This window comes from Mya arenaria, chromosome 17 (assembly GCF_026914265.1).
Source record: "Mya arenaria isolate MELC-2E11 chromosome 17, ASM2691426v1".
Taxonomy (NCBI): Eukaryota; Metazoa; Mollusca; class Bivalvia; order Myida; family Myidae; genus Mya; species Mya arenaria.
This window is the reverse complement of record NC_069138.1, coordinates 2,464,218-2,486,165: the sequence shown is the minus strand read 5'-3', so window position 1 is coordinate 2,486,165 and position 21,948 is coordinate 2,464,218. Positions and strand designations below refer to the sequence as shown.

Below are 21,948 nucleotides of genomic sequence, written 5' to 3'. Positions count from 1 at the left end.
AACGATGTTTTTGGAGAAGAGATGTCCATTCACGGCACTAAAGTGAATTTGAAGACGATTGTTTTGAATACAGATATCCTTATACCAGATACCATTATAAATAACGTTTAAGTAGCATTCGATATTCATGAATGTTGTTTTTCGATTTTTTTGGTACTATAACCAAATATAACAGTATAAAACCATGCATAAAATAGATCTAAGGCAGATGGCATGTTATCATAAACTTTCCAAGAATTTAGAGATGTATCCCCCGGAACATTTTTTTTCAAAAGAACTTACTGCGATTTCTGGCTAAGAAATTCGTAGTTATATTTGCATCTTGTGCATACAGTTTATGTGGCAATACTATTTTAGAAATAAAGCTGAGCATTCCGTTTGAAGTTAAAATTTTCAAAATGTCATAATTGTAGTTTATCACACAAATGTTGTTTTTTTTCACTTAAGCGCTGATTATGTTATCATGAGGGCCTTCTTGTAACAGACTAGCGCGAGATTCAACTGTCTTTGTACTTCCATTAAAACACAAGCTTTGCCCTTGTAGGAAATACGAAGGTAATCGGTTACTTATAGAGGTTTCACGGAGGGAGGTTGTATATCAGAAATGCTTGGAAAATATGGGTTTGTTACCAAGGTTGAAAGTTGATGACTCACTGAATCTATGTTGCTCTGGGATTGGAAGAACTCGTCGAAATTGTTTCTTTGTCTAGAGGGTCTTCATATATTTGAGCATTGTGTCTGGAATGCATTGTGTGAACTGTGGTTCATTGTAAAAATTCTTGAATAGTTTCCAGCATTAGGTGGATTCATTTTAACGCCGTTGCTATTTTTTGAATTGTTCTTGTTTCGCTGATCGAATAAGAGTTTTTTACGTTTCTTAGTAGCTTATTAAGTTCACATTTGTAGAAGCTTATTTTTGCATTTTGATTTCTTGCTGCTTTTGTATTAAAACAAATTTGAATTGATTTGTGCAATTAATTTTAATGACGAATAAAGCCCTATTCGAATGTAGGAGTAGGTGAAATAAAACTCCACATATCAAAACACATCAGTATCAATATACTATAAATCCCAACGGTAACATACTAGAAATGAAATTTGTATTAATATACTAGAAATCGTTATGCCTCGTAAAACAGATGTTTTATCATTCAAAACTACCTTAAAGTTGGTAGTTTTTGTTATAATTGAAAGTGATTATCCTTAAATGGAAAGATTAAGTGAATGTCCTTTTCAGTTTATATCATGGTGTCACTGATCAAAATATGATTACATTTGCCAATGATTTGGCACCCTTTCCGTCTATACCGTGGTGACACTCCTTATTTGTTTCTCTTTGTCAATGCCCCTTATTAATCTATTACATTATTTGTTTCGTTTACTTCACGTAACCTGTTGGTGGTTTTTACGACTGTAATGTTTGTGTGAACACCGAAAAAATGGACGACGGAGATGCAACGTTTGACGTTTTGGCATACGATTTACGAAAAAAAGACAATAATACATCCTTCCGAAGACGGTACAGCGCTTTATTCATAAGTATGTGCAATGTCACTAAATGATGCATGTCAAAATCAGCAAAGTCAAATCTAGAAAGGAAGACACAATAAATGAATCGGCGATAAACAGGCCTCAAAAATAAACTTGAGGTTAGTTATTATAATGTTTTTAACCAAATTGTCGAACCATACGTAATAGTTAATTAATAAAATACTTATTAATTAGGTGATTTCATATTGACCGAGTTATTTTTCCTGGGTCAGCAGTATTACCTAAGCCCGAAAGGGCTTACCTCGGACAAATAACTAGGCCAATATGAAATCACATAATTAAAATATATATATATATATATTCTATAAAGACGTAAATGAAATTAATTATTTAGAATTCTAGTGTAAATTATACATTTTATGTTATGCATTGTTCTTACAAAATCTCTTATGACTATATACATCTTAACGAATATTTACAAAAATATTTACAAACTTTTTGGTTTTGTTTACAATAACACACTTTTATTGGACAGATACGTTGCTTTATATCGGGTGTATATACGTTCCAGCCGCTGTATTTGTCCTTTGGTCTTGTTGGACGGATGAGGCATCCACATAGTCGTAGTGACATACGTTTCTGTTTAAACGGACTTGGTTTTTTTCCATAACCGAAATTGGAGATGTGTTCTCAGGGGTATTTGCAGATGGCCTTCTCTTCAAGTAATGCAATATAACTTAGATTACATAAATATGTTAACATTGATTCCTTTTCAGAACTGATACAATCAACATTGTTTATTGAATGTTCATATCATTTCATGGTTTTTTACTAAATTACAAGCGGGACTAAGATAAAACAACGCGTGTAAGCTCTTCGCTAAAATATAGTAAAGCAACTGAAAACATTGTATAGATATCACCATCTGTTTAAATATAGATAAAAGAAATCATACTTTGCAATATTAAGTAATATCATAAATGAAATTAACTATATTTTTTTTCAATTTTCATATAATTTTAATGGTACTTTACTTTACACAATCACATGCGTAATAAAATATTCAACTCGTGTAGCCATTTACACTAAAATTGTATGAAGTTTAATTAAACAGTGTAACTATTTTTTCTCTCCATCTTTTTCTAATACATACAATTGTACTGTAAATTGTATTGCAAATAAACCCGTATTGTATTGTATTGTATTGTATTGTATTGTACTAGATTAAAATAAAAACGTACTAGATCGTGAAGCGCAGTTGTCTCAACAGTAGACTGAACAGCATCGTACATGTGTCTACTAGGATCGCTAGGTACAGGTCCTCTTAGGCGTAGAAACTTTTCACACACTGTGTCAAACAAAATTGCCCGTTATTATGTGCTCTAAATATTTGTCATGTTCTCGCTTATAAAATGTACAAATGCCTAAGCAGTTGAAATCAAATACGTTCGATAACATCAAACCTTGAGATAAAGTTAAGGATTCATTATGAGTGTTTTTGAATAAAATATTGACAACGAGCGATAACAAATCACCCAAATTGAAATACAATAGAAATCTATTAAATTAAAACATGTATTGAAAGGAAACTCATATTCTTTTAAGTGACTCCATAATTACCATGAGGTTTGCATCGACGCAAGAGAAGCACGGTCAACTTTGTTACCAGTGCAAGTAGGAAGGTTCCTGATAAGGCATAAAGGACCAATGTATGCCATTGTGGGGTTACAACGGATGCATAGATGGTAGTTGATTCTGCAATCAGATAACAGTTTCTGCTGAGGTATTCAGTTTGGTTAGAAAAGTTTTTTTGCTATATTGTTTAGTCCATCTATTAATTTTGTTGTTATGCATTGCGTTTCATATATGAAAAAAGAAACAAAAGTACATTGAAAAGCTTTAATCGAAATTGTGTATGTTTCATGTTTTGAATCAGATGAATCGTTCTCGCATTTTGCATAACATTGTATCCGTTTTCCGTCCACATCTTTAGTAATAAAGTAGAGAGCATTTGAAACACTTATATAACCAGAGGTACTGTTCTTTGTCCATTGTGATGTCGATATTGGGTAAAGATAGACAGAGTTGCTGCTCCACGCAATTGAACATGGTGTGAATGGTCCACCAGATTGGCAGGTTAAATTGAGAATTAAAGGACTGCTCTCCTTTACAATAGCTGTCTCCATAAAAAGATCTACAGGGTAATCGAAAATTATAATCGATAAATGCATATACGGAAGAATAAACAATAGGATAATGTCTAACTGCATTCAGTTTTGCCTATTTCCGGATGCGTAGTGTTTAAGAAATAACTGTTTAACACACAATGCATTTAGTTCATTCATGCCATGAACGTTCAAGATATCTGCAAATTGAAGTGGCACCGTAAAACATCTCACTGTATTGTAATTCTCAAGTGATTTAACATCATTTTTGTACACAATCTAATATATTTTTCCAACACACAAAAAAATAAATAAAAAATAGTGTGCTTATTTGTATCATCTTGGCTACATAGCATGCCATGCACTTCATAAGGTGTTTCAAGGGCTGCATTTGAAACCTGACATGGAACATTCTGTCTTGACAGTCCAGCTATTTGTTGATGAACGTTTTGGATTCGGTACAAACTTTTGTTCCATTTGCTTTCAGCAAGATCAAATTAATTCTGGCCAATTTAAAGTGATACTTTATTTTTAGTTCAGAAAATACAAATTACAAATAGGTATATTAAGTTTGTTATGCCTAATAGGATTGCCCCGCTTCAATATTTACTAGTACGCGTGTTTAAACAATCGATAGGCTAACTTACATTGCATATTGATGTTTTTGCATACTGACACAGATTCAAGACCAAAGTCGTATTTGGGTGTCAAGGTACAGCACATTTGTTTTCCATTCCATGTTTTGTGAGCCTTTGTCATCGTTGCTATGCTGGTGAACGTATACGAAGATCCATTAAATATATTAATTTGTTCAACATCTGCTTGCAAAACTTTGTCAATGCGTATTTCTATTGCCAGAGCTGGGAAAACATTTCGCACTTCACAAATTGATGTAGACGTTTCTCCATGAAGTTGTTCAGGAACTGTTAATACAGGCAGGCTACCTTTTTCTAGAATTAAAACACACAGATTAAACAGCATTCAACTTTTATACACAATTATTATTATTATTCCAACACAAAGAATGAATCATCTCTTATTTGCCCACCTACACTACATAAGTTGCCGTGCACTTCGTATGGTTTTTCAAGGGCTGCATTTGAAACCTGACATGTCACCTTCCGTCTAGAAAGTCCAGCCATCTGTTGGTGAACTTTTTTTAATCGGTACAAACTTTTGTTCCCTTTACTTCCAGCAAGATCAAATGAGTCCTGGCCATTTAAAAGTGATACTTGTACAGGCTCTGTTCCATTTTCAGTTTTGCAATACAAGTCGGAGCCAACATAAACATGAATACATTCTGTTGTATTAAAGTCAGGAAACTTTGGCCCGAGAACAGGGTAACTCGGTCGCTCTGAAAAACAACGCAAATAAAAAATAACTTTGAATACCGTTTAACCTTGAATTACATGAAACCTGTCGAAAAGCAACGTTTACGACATATAATAAAAGTTTATTCTTTTGCTTATATGACTTCTCTTTTTCTTTAGCTGAGTAGGTACAAATATATAAAAGCCAGAATTTTCGTTGAAGTAAAAGCAAGGTACCTGAAATATGAAGCTGCACAGAGTCCGTGTAGGCACCTGAATTGCAATATAAGCTATACGTTCCTTTATCACTTTCTTTAAAGTCAAATATAATCAATATGTACAAATACTCAGATAATAGTTCCTCTTTGTGAGAACCTTCTCGCAACTGTAAATTCTGCATATCTTTCTTCCATGTTCGTTTAGTGAAGGTTTTGCGCTGTAAAGATTGGTCAGAAGGAAAATATCCAAGTTCGACTTCCGCGCCTCGAACAACAGGACTTAGAATCACGAAAGCTCCACAAGGTCCATCAATATCTGTAATTGTAACAAAAAAATAAATATAAACTTCACAGCAAAATCATATTTTTAAAATGTGGTTCTACAGAGCACACATCCACAATGGAACTTAGTTTAGAGGAAAGTAACAACTTCCAGAGATATTCTTAAAACAATTAGAAGTTAATTGATATGAACTTATTTATTAGCTTGAGGTATTCTTATTATTTTTGCATTTATAGCTCATAAACATTCAATGTTTTCAATTATTCCAGATATGTGTTTTATAAATACATGCACAGAAACACGTTATAGTACAAAATAAACTACATTAGCAGGACCAGTGGCAAAAAAACTGCCATGATTGTGTCATGAGACTTAAATATATACAGACACAAACAATAACAAAACAGGACACACAATACACCAAACTCAATACATGAAATTTGAGGTTACCGCCTTGAAACGGTTCGGTGATATTTACCTTTCATATTCAAATATGTCATGGGTGTTTTAATTGTTCCGTTTGTTGAACATTCGGCGAAGAAGCTAGATCCGTTGTATGCAGATGTAGCCATCCATTGTAAAAATAATGACCCATCCATCTAATATATTTTGACATTTGTCCATGTCATTGTTTGGAGGGCTGTGTTACCATCCATTAAGTATTTCCATTTTACGTCAGATCCCCATGGGTAAAACGGTGTCATTTTCAATGTTACTTCCCTGTTCACAAAAGCTGGCCCTACCACAGATATGGTCCCATAAGGGTTTCGGGTTGCATAGATGTACCCAAACAAGCCTAAAAAAGGTGTAGTAAACGAAAGTATTGCATATTAATACGAGTAAACTTATCACTGTATATCATTTTATATGACTTATACAAACTAAAACACAAATCATAGGTTGTTTTTTTTCTTCTTTCGACCATTAAAGTCATATGAGTTAAACATAAACGTGAAAATATTATAATAATGCATCAACCAATAGTGTGTCCCTTTTAGCTAGACAAGTTGATTTCGTTCTTGTTTTATTGGTGTAGTAGTAGTAGTAGTAGTAGTAGTAGTAGTAGTAGTAGTAGTAGAAGTAGAAGTAGTAGTAGTAGTAATAGAAGTAGTAGCAGTAGCAGCAGCAGCAGCAGTAGCAGTAGAAGCCGCAGGATGAGGAGAAGGAGGATGAGTAAAAGAGTAGTAGTCGTAGTAGTAGTAGTAATAGTAGTAGTAGTAGTAGTAGTAGTAGTAGTAGTAGTAGTGGTAGTGGTAGTGGTAGTGGTAGTAGTATTAGTAGTAGTAGTAGTAGTAGTAGCAGTAGCAGTAGCAGTAGCAGTAGCAGTAGTAGTAGTAGTAGTAGTAGTAGCAGTAGCAGTAGCAGTTGTAGTAGTAGTAGTAGTAGTAGTAGTAGTAGTAGTAGTAGTAGTAGTAGTAGTAGTAGTAGTAGTAGTAGTAGTAGTAGTAGTAGTAGTAGTAGTAGTAGTAGTAGTAGTAGAAGAAGTAGCAGTAGTAGTAGTAGTAGCCATAGCCATAGCCATAGTTGCAGTAGTATAAGCAGCAATACCTACTTCAGCATCAAGAACGGCTGTAGGAGTAGTTTAAGTACTTTTGTTGTAGTGTTAGCCACATCAGCAATAGTTTTGAAGCAGCAGTAGCACCACAAGCATCAGTATCACAAACAGCAATAACAGTAGAAGTAGTAGTTGTTGTTGTAGTTATAACACTGTGGTTCGATATCCTCAACAATAATGAACAATTTACATGTATCCTACGTACCAGTTAAATGCACGGCAAATTGAATAGCTATTACTATCCATTGTGGTAGCATTGTTCACGCAACAAATAGTATTTACATTTGTGAATATGAAAGCAGTTGTTTGGTTGTACTTACTGTACATTTATTTAAAATGATTTTGAACAATGATCATTTTAAAAAATAGAAACAGACAGTGTATTTTTTTTCATGGGGAAACTAAATACTGTTCGCCCTTTCGGTTAACAATTGCTTTACTGAAGTACCGGAAACAAAACAATCTCATGGTTTTGAAACAACAATGAATTGAATCGGTCGTACTTATTTACGAAACAAGTTCCAATCCACAAACGGGCGACTACTTAATTAATGAAAGTGGTTACTCTAAGAACTCTAAACAGGATCAATACTATTCAAGATGTCATGATTGAATTTGTTCAACCCACATTAAAACATGATTAGATAATTGTGTTTAAATGCATGGCAGTACTCATTGAAACCTTCATTTCGATCTTAAGTCATGTAGAACTTATATAGTACATGCTGGACACGTGTATTTATAAAACAAAACCATAGCGTAACCATGTACTCATATAAGTATGTATTTACAGAACAAAGAATCAAATGAGTACTATCATACATATAAATTTCAATTGTTGTCTAACAGAAACAAAAACACAACGACTCGATCATAATTTTAAATGTGGTTTGAACATTTTATGTGAATACATTTGTTTTTCATTTGGTTTAGTCGGCATCTGCACCCCGAACATATCAGTAATAGTTTTCTTTTGCTTCGATCAAATTGGCATGTGACATATAACTAGCATATATTACTCGATTACAGCTCTTTTTTGAATGTATCCTCTGATATGTTCTTATCGGCCAAAGCGATAAAACATGTAGTAAATATTAAAACGTAAACACTCGTTGACAGCTTACAAACTGATGCAATACCTCAGTTTGTTGTGCTTTGAGTTTCACAAATACCTGACTGAATCTTCATGTGCGACCGTGTCCCGTCATTGTACGTAAATCAGTTTAAAGTATATTTCATGCATTGTTCTTTTCCGTTAAGAACCGCGACTGTACTTGCGTGTGTGTAAGCGTTTGTACTTGCTTGCGCTCGTACGCGTGAATGTTTGCGTGTGCGGATGTAGGTGTGCATTCCAGCTTGCATGTTCGTGCTTGTCTGCATGTGTTCGTCGGTGTACGTTAATTATATTTGATCGGCAGCCTATATAAATCAATCAGAAAAATGGCTGATATGACTGATAATCGAACCACGATCTTTCTGGACAAAATAAAAGTTGTCATCATTTAGCCACATGTACATATACATTTGTGCTGGCTTTTGAACTGATACTCAGACAAATAGATAGACCCAATAAAAGTGACATTATACACGACTAGCTCGCTATCATCGTTAATATATTCATGCGTAAAGGGTGATTAAGATCTGGTTGTTATTGTCGGACAAAAGTTATGGTAGATTGTTTGTAATTGCATGACTATCATTGAAAACTTTAAGAAGTCTTCCCTATATTTCAGATTTGTATTTGAAAGTTCTGATGTGGGCAACAATGTGCACCTTCTTAGTAAATTCGATTGTCGTTTTTCGATTATGGTGTTCACCATAATGAAATCAAAGTAGCTAGTGATCTTGTACGTCTTACTTTTCTCAATATATTTGTAGACTTGATCCAAATCTAGAACCCTAATATTTTATAAATATTTTCACTTTCTTTATTCCATTTGCTGTGTGATATAACATATTCTAAATTTTAAGATTGAATTAATCCAGTTCCTGTCACAAGTAGGTAAGACCTTTTGAATGGAAGATATGATAATATATACAGCCGAAACTCGCTATGTCGAACTATGGCATCTTGAAATATTTCCAAACGACTTCGATAAAGTGAGCTTTGACTGTAAGAATATTCAGGAAGATGGACCGCTAAGAAATAATAAAGTAAAAAAACAGGCTCGGTTTGTTTGGGATTGTGAACGAGACAAGACGAGAAAATTAATAAGAACGAGTATGTACGATAAATCATACTTTGTTTAGCCGGACTTTGCCAACGTATTTTTCTACTTTCACAAAATAAGGAACAAAAGCTGGTCATTATGTTTTTTTTCTATTTGCTTACCTACGTTACATGGAATGCCATGCATTCTAAAAGATGTTTCAAGGGCTGAATTAAAAACCTGGCATGTCACATTCCGTGTTGACAGTACAGCCATTTGTTGATGGACGTTAGGAAATCGGTACAACCCTTTGTTTCCTTTGCGTTCACCAACAACAAATGAATCCTGTCCTAGATAAAGTAACACTTAACGGGTTCTGTTACATACTTGGTTTTGCAATGAATGTCGGAGTCTCCATAAACATGTTGTATGGAGACTTTGGTCCAAGACATGAATAACTTGGTCTCTCTGGAAACAACATAAATGATTTAAATCACTTTGAACACAATGTAACCATTTAAAGTGCCAATGAAAAGCAAACATTTAACACATTGATGTTCATGCATTTGGTTCTGGCAATTCTTTAAATTACCCTCCTTGTACTTGAAAGCCATTTTGTGGAACACGATTGGCGTATGAGTCTGCCCTGCTTAGAACACCACGAAGATGATTGCAAAATACAACTGATCAGCATGGCAAACATTACTTCTGTATAAAACAAAAACAGACTTTTCAAACAGAGAAACATGATAATGTTTTCAATCAAGATCGATTATTAATGCAAACACCGTTATTTCAAGTAGCATCTGCTGAAACAATACAGTAAATAAGATAAACAACAACATTTAAACCGTATAATAAATCAACCAGAATAAAATATAACCCTCAAATAGTCTAAATTATTAGCCTTGACACTAAAAATAAGTGATCACGATTTGCTACCGTTAACAATAGAAAAATCCAATTTAGATACATTTCGTCGATTGTTTTGGTCGAATTGTGTACAGCTTTCGATATTGTTATTTCCATACCATCGATTAAGCTTGATAAAGAAAGAGGTCGATTTAATGTAAATTATCCATGTAATGGACAGTTCACTTTTTATGTCAAATGCGAAGGGCGTCTCCTTCTACTCCGAAATAAGATAGGGGCGTGGGAGTGTGTATCCTTTTGCTCAAATCATGGTTAGGGTCGACGAATGGTGTCTTCTCTCGGCAAAACCATGGGTAGGGTCGAATAAGGGCGTTTACCCCCGCTGAAAACATACGTACGGTCGAGGAATTGTGTCTCCTCCTGCTTGCAACATGGGTAGGTTCAAGTTAAGGTTTTCCTTCAGGCTCAAAACATGTTAAAACCTTTGCAAGAAAGGCGAACTTTGCATGACCTTTAAGCATCGAAGTGTCGGGATGATAACAATACGTTCGTATTCTCGGTAACACATAATTCCAATAGCACTTCAGTGAGTTTTAAAATGTACAAACGAATGATTATCAGTCACGGTTCATTGACACATATTATAGTCACGGTTCATTGACACATCTATCAGCCACGGTTCATTAACACATATATCAGTCAAGGTACATTGACATATGTATCAGTCACAGTTCATTGACACGTGTATCAGTCACGGTTCATTGACACACATATCAGTCACGGTTCACTGACACATATTATAGTTACGGTCCATTGACACATTAGTCACAGTTCATCGCTAAACCTTTATAAAACTTACTTGTCATAGCTACGTTTAAATATTATCAGACTGAAATGCCTTAACGGAAGCAAATCTGATACTATAATTCCAATAATATCCTCACGTGTCTTCCGTTTTTTCCTAAGTCCAATTGCCCTCAGACGCCAAATCCGTTCCGTCCATCCAGTACTAAAGGTTGCGTTCTACCGAATAAAGTACATGATTAAGATGAAATACACCTTTAAAACATGTGCTACGAATTATATTATACTTAGGGTTACAGCTCTGAGTAACCTGTTTTTTCGCTGCATCATTTACTAACTATACGTCATATATTAGTTGTGTGTGACCTTCGCATAATGTACCTAAAGAAATGATGATGTCACTTCCTTTTCCTTTCTGAAATTCTTTCAAACGGTAACACATTTCAAAAATCGATTCTGTTAAGTCATTGATGCAATCAATCTTCTCTCAAGTAATTCTGTATTGGTAAATGAAAACGTTAAACGAAACATTATCTGTATGTTTAAAGCAATCATCGTTAATTATATTTTTTTTTTGGCATAGGTAATCTTTTGCATATGCACACCACGCTTCGTAGGGATATCGAACCACATCAACATTTTTACCATTTAATTTAATGAACTAACAACGCGAAAAAAATGGCTAAACTACATTTTGTTAATGGGTCGTTATACCAGTCCGGAATATATTTTTTCCCGAAGTAAACAAGTCCAGATTACGATCGACGTCCTTTCGTAAGAAATAATGGCCATTAATTTGATATTATTAAAATTTATCGGTGAAATTATTTTTAATCATTGCCATTCTGTGCATGAATATTGACAGAATTGACGTTGTAGTAAAAAACTTCACGTTTTATTTACAAAAGGATATTCCTACAATTAGTATGAGGCAAATTACAGATTTAGCAGTATTGCTTAACCCTCTATAATACTACTGTACCCCGTTGGCTCGAACCCACTTTGATCGATTTCCTCGTTGGCTCGAACTGGATGTACAGGACGGATTTCTTTCTACTGAAAATTAAATTCCTGTTTGGCTCGAATTTATCCAGGCTCGAGGTATTATCGCTTGTCTATGTGTTCGAGCTAATGAGGTATCGACTGTACATTAAAGTACAAATTATATATATATTGGTATACTATCAGGGTGAGGAAACACTTGACTTAAAGGGGTTCTCACATGGGTTTCAACTTGACGGAAATTGGTAGAACGATGCAAGGCTTAAATTGTGGCCAAGGATTGCGTCATAAAAATACAAGCGTATCTAAATTATTTCACACGTGTAGAAGCAAAAAATAGCATAGTTTTTGTATAGGCTAAGAAATGTTTTCTTATCTTTTTTTCTGTCAAAAAAGTTATTTAGAAACTAACGTTACTTAGTTGTTTGTTTAGGTCGGCTGTGACCCGTGGTGACCCCTGTGAGAACCCCTTTAAGTTACGTGATTCCTGATCCTGAATATGTACATACGCGGAGGCTCAATTTTCAATACTTCACTGCGGAGGAATTATTTTCTTCTAAATTCATCACAATGACAAGATGAGCTTGCTGGTCCTCGCAGCTTTTCTGAAAACAACAAATGATGTATGGCCGTGTGTCGACTGATCTTCAAATAATCGAGCTTAACATTTGAGCATGAAACAGTTTTAATCCCAGATCGATTCATCCGAGGATTCGATAAGTTGCGAATAGTGAATTTATTGGTGGACGAATAATTATTTCATTTAATAATACTTTTATATTAGCATCAATGTACCAAATATACGGGACTGAATGTCATATTATATATAAGTATGTATACTCCTGCTTGCATTAGATATTTGTTATAAATCCCGAGGGAGCATGACCCACATGTTCCACTGGCGAACCTCTACATCGAACTTGATCCAGCTACGGACTTGAATTGGAATGGAGAATAAATAAACAGCATTATCACGCCTCCAAAATCAATGATGTCACGCCTTTGGCCCAGGACCGGTCATGCGGAGACCCCATATTTTTCCATATTGGTTCACTAATCTTTATATGTGACCGAACTGGCATCTGTTTTCTGATCCCGATGAATAAATGAAAAATTTCCCATTAATTGACTTTTGAAAACAGGTTGTCGACGTGAATAATACGTGACGGGGTTAGTAGGTGGCCCGATATGAGAGATACAGGACAAAGAGAAGCCATATTCTACTAAATTTTGTACCTAGGTTTCAATGTAAGTAATTTCAAAACCAGCATTGTTTGGACGCCTAGACGGTAAGAGTGATAAAAAGTTCAAAAACTTAAAATAAAAAAATGCATGCTTTTTAACCTCAAAAATTTAAAATAATAATTATGATAGTCTGACAAAAAATAGGAAAACGTAGCAACGTAGGCCTTTCAGAACCGTCGGAAAACGGAGGGACAGCTTGGAAACTAGAAACACTTGAAAGTATGGATGTACCTTTGCATTTGGCCACTTTTTCAGAGTGTCTTTCTCGATCTTGTAACAGGACTCCCCAAAGTGGGGCCATTCAGGCGGACATAGGGCCGCCGCAGCATTGAAAACTGAATTATTGAAGTTCAATGTTTGATGGCATGCAACTCCCAGTAAACTCCCTGTTTTGCTGACTGTTCAGGTGCGATTACCTCGAAACTATGTATGTCGAACTCTGTTATCTCGATGGTCTGGTTATGTCGAATAATTTTAGAATCGCTTTGGTTAATTTATACAATAGTCTTTGTATTTCGGTTACATCGACGTATCGTTATCTCGATATATTTTCCAACGACTTTGACTGTTTTTGCAATGCATAGGTTATCAGTTTGTGTTTAATTTGGCGCTGTTCGTGTCTATTAGGCGGTTAACTATGTTCCTATTAACAAGCACTATATTGTTGGCCAATAGTCTTGTGCCTGTATTTAGCAGCGCCAATGAAATGAAATAACTTCTAAACTGGTCGTTAAATTTATATCATTTTACTTATTTGATATGCACGAAAGTTCCTTGTCATGAAGGACGTCATAAATATAACGTTTTATTGATTAAGTGCATGTTCTTAAATATAAAGACAAATCAGCAACTGCATACATTCGAACTTATTTGCTTAGGAAATACTGAATATTAAGTTCATATTAAAACAAAACAAACATCAGACTGTAAAAAGTAACACTCAAAACATGTTACTTGGTCGATACAGTTTTGGAAAACGATGTGCTGTATTTTCCCTTAATACCATTCTTTAACCTCGTATAGAAAACAACAAATCAATACTTTTCAACGGTATTAAAAAACAATTATAACATCTATGTGAACGTATCGGCCTCCCAGCGCTAAATGCCTTTACATTCATATGTGTTTATATAAACTCGTGCATATAAATCACTCGTGCTTTTAAAACGCCACCTGGCGGTTATTCCATTACAAACAAGGGAAAATAATTTTCTTCTAATTCGTTTTACTCTTACGCAGAAAATAAATAATTCACTGTTGGATATGGAAAAGGAAATTGATAGGCATACAATTTAAACATTGTGAATGAATGAAGTATGTAATTGTAAGTACATATATGACATATTAATGGGTAAATCGTAATAATATCTGAAAAGTGCAAGAACAGGAGTGCAAGACAAAGGAAAATAGCCATAGTTTATTGACACAAGGAATACACGTGTTAAGAATAAGAACTATACAGTTCCATTCCTTGACCTAAATGTAACTTAACTTGCTGATAAGTGTGGAATGTGGAAAGGCCAAGTGGAATATTTAAACTTTGCAATGGAAATTCAACATTGATTTATGAATATTTATAGGTCACACTTGATTAATAAACTAACATACGCTGTCAGTTGTCACAAAGAACGACTTATTAAATCAGCATGTTGAAAAGTGTTAATATATAGTATGCGAAATGTATTGCAGTTATTAGATTTTCAATTTAATTTTAAAAGTGATTTTACATGTCTACAATGAAATAAATATTTCCAGTGTTATTGTGACGTCACATGATAAAATGTTTCCGGTTACAGTCGGTCGTTCTATTTACAGAATGGGTGAAATATAATTACTGTTGCGTTTTCTTAAATTTAATAAAGCATTTTTGAACAATTCTTAAAAGATATAATGAACTATTGGTGTAAAATATTAGTTATAGATTGTATGATTGATGTCATTATTGCGGATATGAACGCATGGGGTTGTCAAAGTATGCATGGAGTCTTCATACCACGACATTGAAATCAATCACGCAGTTCATTCTTTAAGTGAATCATTGAGCCACTAGCAACTATGTTAGTATGTAAATGTTGAAACCTAATCGCAACATACTATTTTGGTATCATTTAAAAATGTTCTTCTCGCTGTTCAGTTTACAATACAAACAGTTGGTATAGATTATAAGTATCTTCCATGGCCGAGAGTGTAAGATAGGTTCATCCCAACCAGAGCGCAGGGTGTTTTTGCAAAAACGAGGTTTACCCTGCGCGAGGGTTGTGATGAACCTATCCTACACGAGCGGCTGTGGTAGATGCTTTTCTCCCATCTCAGTTAAACAAAATTAAGAAAAAAAATGTCTATTTTAACTGGAACTCATTTGTGCGTAGTGTTTATATATGCGTATGGATATGTGATAATTCGTGGTTGTCATGGATATGCGCGCAGTGATTAAGATTATGTTAAAAGTCAAATCGGTATTTAAATAGTTCTGAGGAGAGTGAAGCATTATTTCTTGAAAGGTGCGTGAAAACTGTTTTATGGTGACATTTAAAGCGAGAAATAATTAATTAGCAATCTAAATATTGCCACAAAACAAGGTCTCTATGATGGTACAGACGACAGACTTCAACAAAGGGATGTAATTACAATGTGGAGACCGTGGGCAAGATAAGAATTTCTAGCGTGGTTAAAATTCTGGATCTACTTATTTGAGGTGGGAGAAAACGATTTGTCATTTTTTATCAATAATTTCAAATATACATTAAGATGACAAATGGCTTCTTAAACAAGCTTTCACAGTCAAAAAGCTTTTTGACATATTATTTTCGGCACACATTTTGCGTGACAACAGATATCCGAATGCCAATACAACAAATAATGCTGCAGCCGTTTGTATAAAACTTGTTAAGTTTTTGTTTTGGTTTAGTCAAAGATACCGATTGGTCAATATGTATCCACATGTTACAATTAGCCAATCAAATCCGGTAAATATACTAAAAAATATAACATGTGTACAAATTATCCAAGTTGAATACAATTGGCTTTTGGTGTTTAAGTATCGATATCTTATCATTCACCTTATTCGACATCTTTTGCAAAAAAAAAAATGATGGTTCCCAGTATAATTATAAGTATATCACATCTTTTAGACGTCTGTAAATTGGTTGTTTGAAGCCGAATAACGGCAATACGTAGGATAATGTATTTTTACTTCATTTTGATAGCCAGATCAATGAATAATGAGGTATTTTCGTGGAATTAAAAGATTTGTCTTTGATTGTATTAAAGCAGCTAGTTCCTCGTTTTTATTTATTAGGACTTTTGAGTTAAAACGCAGATATATATTTCTAAAGGATAGAAAATAAAGTTGTACAACTTATTTACAATGGGGTCTTTTAAATGTAAATGGTCGATGGCCACACATCGGCTCCATTTAAGTATAACAGTAAAGAAAATATAGAATATAAAAACTTTTTGATCCAAAAAGAAATTCAGTTTTAGCCAAGTGTAATGAATTATTATTTCTTTAAGCCATTCTTGACAGCTTTCTAGTTCCTTTCCCAGAGCTTCTGCAATATAATTTCAGACAAAACACATGCACAGAGCGCGTTCACATGACTTTAAACAAGGAATTCCGCTGGTTATATTCATCCCACATCAGAATTCCTCCAACCTACCAGAACAAAAACCTCCATTTTTTTCATATGTTGTCGAAAATATCATCCTGGATGAGGTATTATTTAGATAAAAAAATGTGTTAATACTGACCAATCGAGGGCAAATATAATTTTTTGTCGTTCGACTTTCAAGAAGTCAACAGTGTGTGTATAAAACGTGATAAATTGCGCCAGAAATGCTACGTCGGACGGCACCATTTTGCTTCGAAAGAAGACTTTAAACAAAACTTCACTTTTTCTTTACTATATTAAATGGAACATAGCGCAGTCCACTGTCGACGGAGCCCGACATTCAGTCTATTACAAGGGTTTGATTGAAAGTTTATTTTTTTCAAACACGTCGACAAACCTTTTCACAAAACGGCCGACTTAAAATGGTCTAGTAAAAGAAATGTTATCTCTGTTTTAAGTCTTCCTTTTAAGCAAAATGTTGCCTTCCGACGTAGCATGTAAGACGTAATTTATCACGTGGTATACTCACACTGTGTTAAAGGCCTAGTTTAAGGAATGTTTGGCATGATAATCCCCTGCTGTGCTAATTGCACGGGTGTCACAGTAGGAGCCATTTTCCTGTGTACTGTACTGAGGGGGGGGGGGGTCATTTTAGAAGGCTTAAACTAGGCCTTGAAGGAATGGAACTAACACCAAGCAGAAATATATTGAAATCTTGATCTCTATTTTAATATCCATACATATATTATGACAAGTCAGAGATGAAGGAAGTCGCCCGCATCTGCCTTGTCCGTTATCTTTATCCGACTAAGGACGCACTCTGATCGAGTCTGAAAGATACCATATTGTCTTTTATGGGTTTCGGTTAATATCATGTTACGGCATTGCCCTTTACGGAAATGAGATACTTACTTGAAAAATCTGTAATTATTAATCTATTATTATTTAATTCTAATATTTGTTCACTACAATTATTTTCATTACGATGAAAATATCAATTTTGATATTTCACTGCTCTTATAGATTTCTGTATTTTTGACAAAAGTAATGTAACATTCACTTTGCCGAGATGAAAAAATCAAATGATATCACCAAACAAATATACTTATAAAGTATAATGTACTTCAAAAAAGGGGAAAAACATTACCCAATAGTTTACTAGTTTATTAAGTAGTGCCCGCCCCCTATAATGGCTGCATTATGGCATGACCCTGACACATCCCAAAGTGCAACTTAAACAAAATTTGAAGCCAAAAGCATTTGCGCGCTGACATTTGATTTTGAATAGACAGCGGGCTTATTTCAAAACAGTGAACAATATCGAAATAGTATTTCATTGTCTGAAGTGAAATATCATTTTTATTTCACTGGTAAATCTTAATAAACTACCGGAAAGCAAATAAAAAAAAAACATTGATTATATAAAAATAAAATCTCAAGGATATTTGCATAATGCGAATGCTACTCACTCTTTTTCGTAAATCCAATTCATGGCTGCACTGCATTTTTCACATACCCATTTGAAGGCGTATTGTGAAGAAATTGCCACGCATTCTTTATCTAATATGTACATTTCCGCAAAAGCCCATTCCGTGTACGTAAATCTGTCAATGGAAAGGAGACATGGAACAACTGACTATGTATTAACATAAAATAATTTTGAATGAAGTTCGTTGCATGGTGTTAAAACTATTTAAAATAAATGGTAACGTAATGCCATATTCATCGACTGAAAGGTTTTCAGTTTTTGCTAACAAAATGCATCATTTCATTTGAACCATACTTATTCATTTAAATTTATTCGTGTTTTCATTTAAATGTAATTTTCAATTGAAATTTGAACATGTTTACCAAGTTTCGTTTCATTTTTTTGAGTTATGGTCATTGTTTTAGTCTTTTTAAGTTCACAACAACGCGATGACGACGACGACAGCAACATCAACAGCGACACCAGACAATGGCAGCAACTAGAGAGCTGAAATAAGCATCGTTCTACTAGCCAGACTCTATCATGTGCGTCAAAACATAAAATGGGTTTTAAGAAGAACCCGGTATTTAAATGGTTTTAAGGAGTACCCTTGACTTAATGGGTTTTATGGAGTACTCGGGAATCAATGGGTTCCAAGGGAGAACCCGGAATTTAAGGGATTTAAGTAATACCTGGGATTTAAGGGGTTTTAAGGGATATCCGCCATTCAAGAAGGTTTAAGGTTTACTCGGGATTAAAGGAGTTTTAGGAGAACCCGAAAAATAGGATTTTAAGGAAAACCCGAGATACAAGATGTTTAAAAAAGTACCCGGAATTTAATGTGTGTTAAGTAGTACCGAGGAAAAACAGGGTATTTAAAAGAATGCAGGAACTCAAAATAATGCTTAAATCAATACGCTAACAACACTGGATTCATGTAGAAAAGGGGAGATAACCAGGTACGAAATAAGGCGAGGAACGATAGGGCAGATATCTAGGTACGAAATAAGGCGAGGAACGATAGGGTAGATATCTAGGTACGAAATAGGGCAAGGAACGATAGGGTAGATAACTAGATACGAAATAGGGCGAGGAACGATAGGGTAGATAACTAGGTACGAAATAGGGCGAGGAACGATAGGGTAGATATCTAGGTACGAAATAGGGCGAGGAACGATAGGGTATATCTAGGTACGAAATAGGGCGAGGAACGATAGGGTATATCTAGGTACGAATAGGGCAAGGAACGATAGGGTAGATATCTAGGTACGAAGTAGGGCAAGGAACGATAGGGTAGATAACTAGGTACGAAATAGGGCGAGGAACGATAGGGTAGATAACTAGGTACGAAATAGGGCGAGGAACGATAGGGTAGATAACTAGGTACGAAATAGGGCGAGGAACAATAGGGTAGATATCTAGGTACGAAATAGGGCGAGGAACGATAGGGTAGATAACTAGGTACGAAATAGGGCGAGGAACGATAGGAAAGCTAACTAGGTACGAAATAGGGCGAGGAACGATAGGGCAGATAACTAGGTACGAAATAGGGCAAGGAACGATTAAAGCTGCTTTTTTACAGATTTACCATTTTTATTAATTTCTTTATATTTTTGTCTTGGAAAGGGCAAAGTTTTGCGTAAATATCTGCAAACCAATGATATAAGATTGCTGACAAAAACTCAAATCCTAAATGTTCATATATTCGTTCGAAAATTAATGTTTTATGGTCTAACGATTTAAGAAAAATCCATAAAACTTCATTTTTGAACTGAAATATAAAAATCTGAGATCTATTTTTTATCAGCAGTCTTATATAATTTTCCACGGATTTTCGCAAAAAAATGCTCGTTCGAAGACAAAAAATGAAAATGTTGTCAAAACGTTCAATCTGTGAAAGTGCAGCTTTAAGGAGTCGGGGGTATGGTAACACCCCTAACATACGGAATGTCTTTTCCCTCCCATTCCCATGCGTATTGCGTGTGTCCCTTGTCACGTCCAGCAGTCCACCATAAATCTGAAATGTTTATACCGTAACCGAACCACACATATGAAAACATTGGATGCTTAGTAAACCCATATTGAGTTTGTATCCTTTGAAGAGAATTCTGATTGCAACGAAAGAAAATGAGACTAAAAACTAAAGCTTGATATTTGTTGGGGCCTTCAAATATTACAAAGTAGGCCATATACACGGCCACTGGTACATCATATATGACCAGTGTTCTAGCTAGTCTTCAATCACGGGGGTGGGGGCACACTATTTTCCGGCACCAAGCTGCCTATAGTACTTAGCCCCACTGTGGCCTTTTGCTTGATAGAGCCATCTTTGATGAATATGAACTATATTTGATGCTTATTTGACATATTATCAATTCAATTTTCAGAAATAAGTATTAAAATCATAAATATACATAATTTCGACACTTATGCAATGGTAACAGCTTAAGTATCCATATCAAGCTATTTGTATCGAAAGTAGTTACGACACATATTCTTGAATGAGTTCATTGTGTAGGTAAATCCAATAGATTGATAACATATTCTTCAAACACTACACTTACTTTTTAAAGCTGAAATTTTCGTCCAACACTGTGGACATCATCAGAGCAACTGGCCTGACTATCGCTCACTCGCAGCTCTCTCACCCACTTTTCGCCGGATTACGGAAATTCGGCGGGAAGTCCCGAGTGTCAGAGCTGCGAGTGAGCGATAGTCAGGCCAGTTGCTCTGATGATGTCCACAGTGTTGGACGAAAATTTCAGCTTTAAAAAGTAAGTGTAGTGTTTGAAGAATATGTTATCAATCTAGTTACGACACATACTACACAATAAAAATTGAACATTGACCCTTGCTTGTACCAGAATAAAGCTACATTCTACAGATTGAACGTTTTGACACCTTTTTTATTTTTTGTTTACGAACGAGCCATTTTTGGTGAAAAATGCATGAACACAAATTTTATAAGACTGCTGACAAAAAATGAGATCTCAGATTTTTATATTAAAGTTAAAAAAATGATGTTTAATTCATTTTACTTGGTTAAATGGGTTGAAATAGTCTTAATTAATTTAGTAACACATACTTCATATACAAATACACAACATAGCTTATACAATCAAAGAAATGAGAAAAAAGTCAAAGGCTTATGTGGAACCCCGTTTCTCGAAAAAAAAATTAAAAATCACGAAGCATCATCTTTATTCCATTTGTATCGCAAATATACAATAATAAAACATTTAAATAACTAATTAATATTATTTAGGAATTTTCAACATACAAACTCAACTACATGTAAAGTTACAATAAAATAGAAAAAGCAATTCGCTGTTAGAATCTCAACTCAAACATAGGACTGTTTATTTTCATGGTCTAAGTCTTATCAGGGGCATATCAAGGATTCGACGTTAGAGGGGGCGTAACTTAAGGACATACCCTTTTCATTTGCGCCCCTCCCGCAGAAACGACGTTTATTTGGTTGAAAGTGTTGACAGGGGCGTTTGGGGTCATCCCCCAAGAAATATTTAAAAAAAAATATTCCGAAAAGTCCATTAAGGGCGTATTTTATTATTCTTTTTTACCTTTACTGAAAAGTAAACCTGGACAATTTTATGGGGTTGGGGCGGTGTGCACCGTGTGTGTCCCACCCCTCTGATTCCGCACGTGCTTATTTCCTATAAAATATACTTTCTACCAAGAACACAGACTTACAATAGATCAGTATAAATAAACTTACCAATTCCCATATCAAACATTTTAGCCACCAAAAAGTC

General features: G+C 34.8%; 1 protein-coding gene across 1 annotated transcript; it reads right to left on the bottom strand.

Moving 5' to 3' along the window:
- Positions 1–1,532: 1,532 nt before the first annotated feature.
- LOC128224943 (uncharacterized) lies at positions 1,533–7,321 on the bottom strand. Its single transcript, XM_052935052.1, has 9 exons — positions 7,228–7,321; positions 5,946–6,263; positions 5,204–5,500; positions 4,705–5,010; positions 4,304–4,606; positions 3,380–3,685; positions 3,112–3,246; positions 2,733–2,839; positions 1,533–2,207 (listed from the first exon to the last, which is right to left on the bottom strand). Coding segments are annotated over exons 2-7 (1,335 nt in total). The 5' UTR covers positions 6,067–6,263; positions 7,228–7,321; the 3' UTR covers positions 1,533–2,207; positions 2,733–2,839; positions 3,112–3,244.
- Positions 7,322–21,948: the final 14,627 nt, after the last annotated feature.

Bases quoted from the DNA above. Each gene is read 5' to 3' on its own strand.
- LOC128224943 (XM_052935052.1), bottom strand. From the start codon at position 6,066: ATGGATGGGTCATTATTTTTACAATGGATGGCTACATCTGCATACAAC. The intron at 5,501-5,945 runs GTAAATATCACC...TTACAATTACAG, and splicing joins GACATATTTGAATATGAAAG to ATATTGATGGACCTTGTGGA. The intron at 3,686-4,303 runs GTAAGTTAGCCT...ATTACCCTGTAG, and splicing joins CAAAAACATCAATATGCAAT to ATCTTTTTATGGAGACAGCT.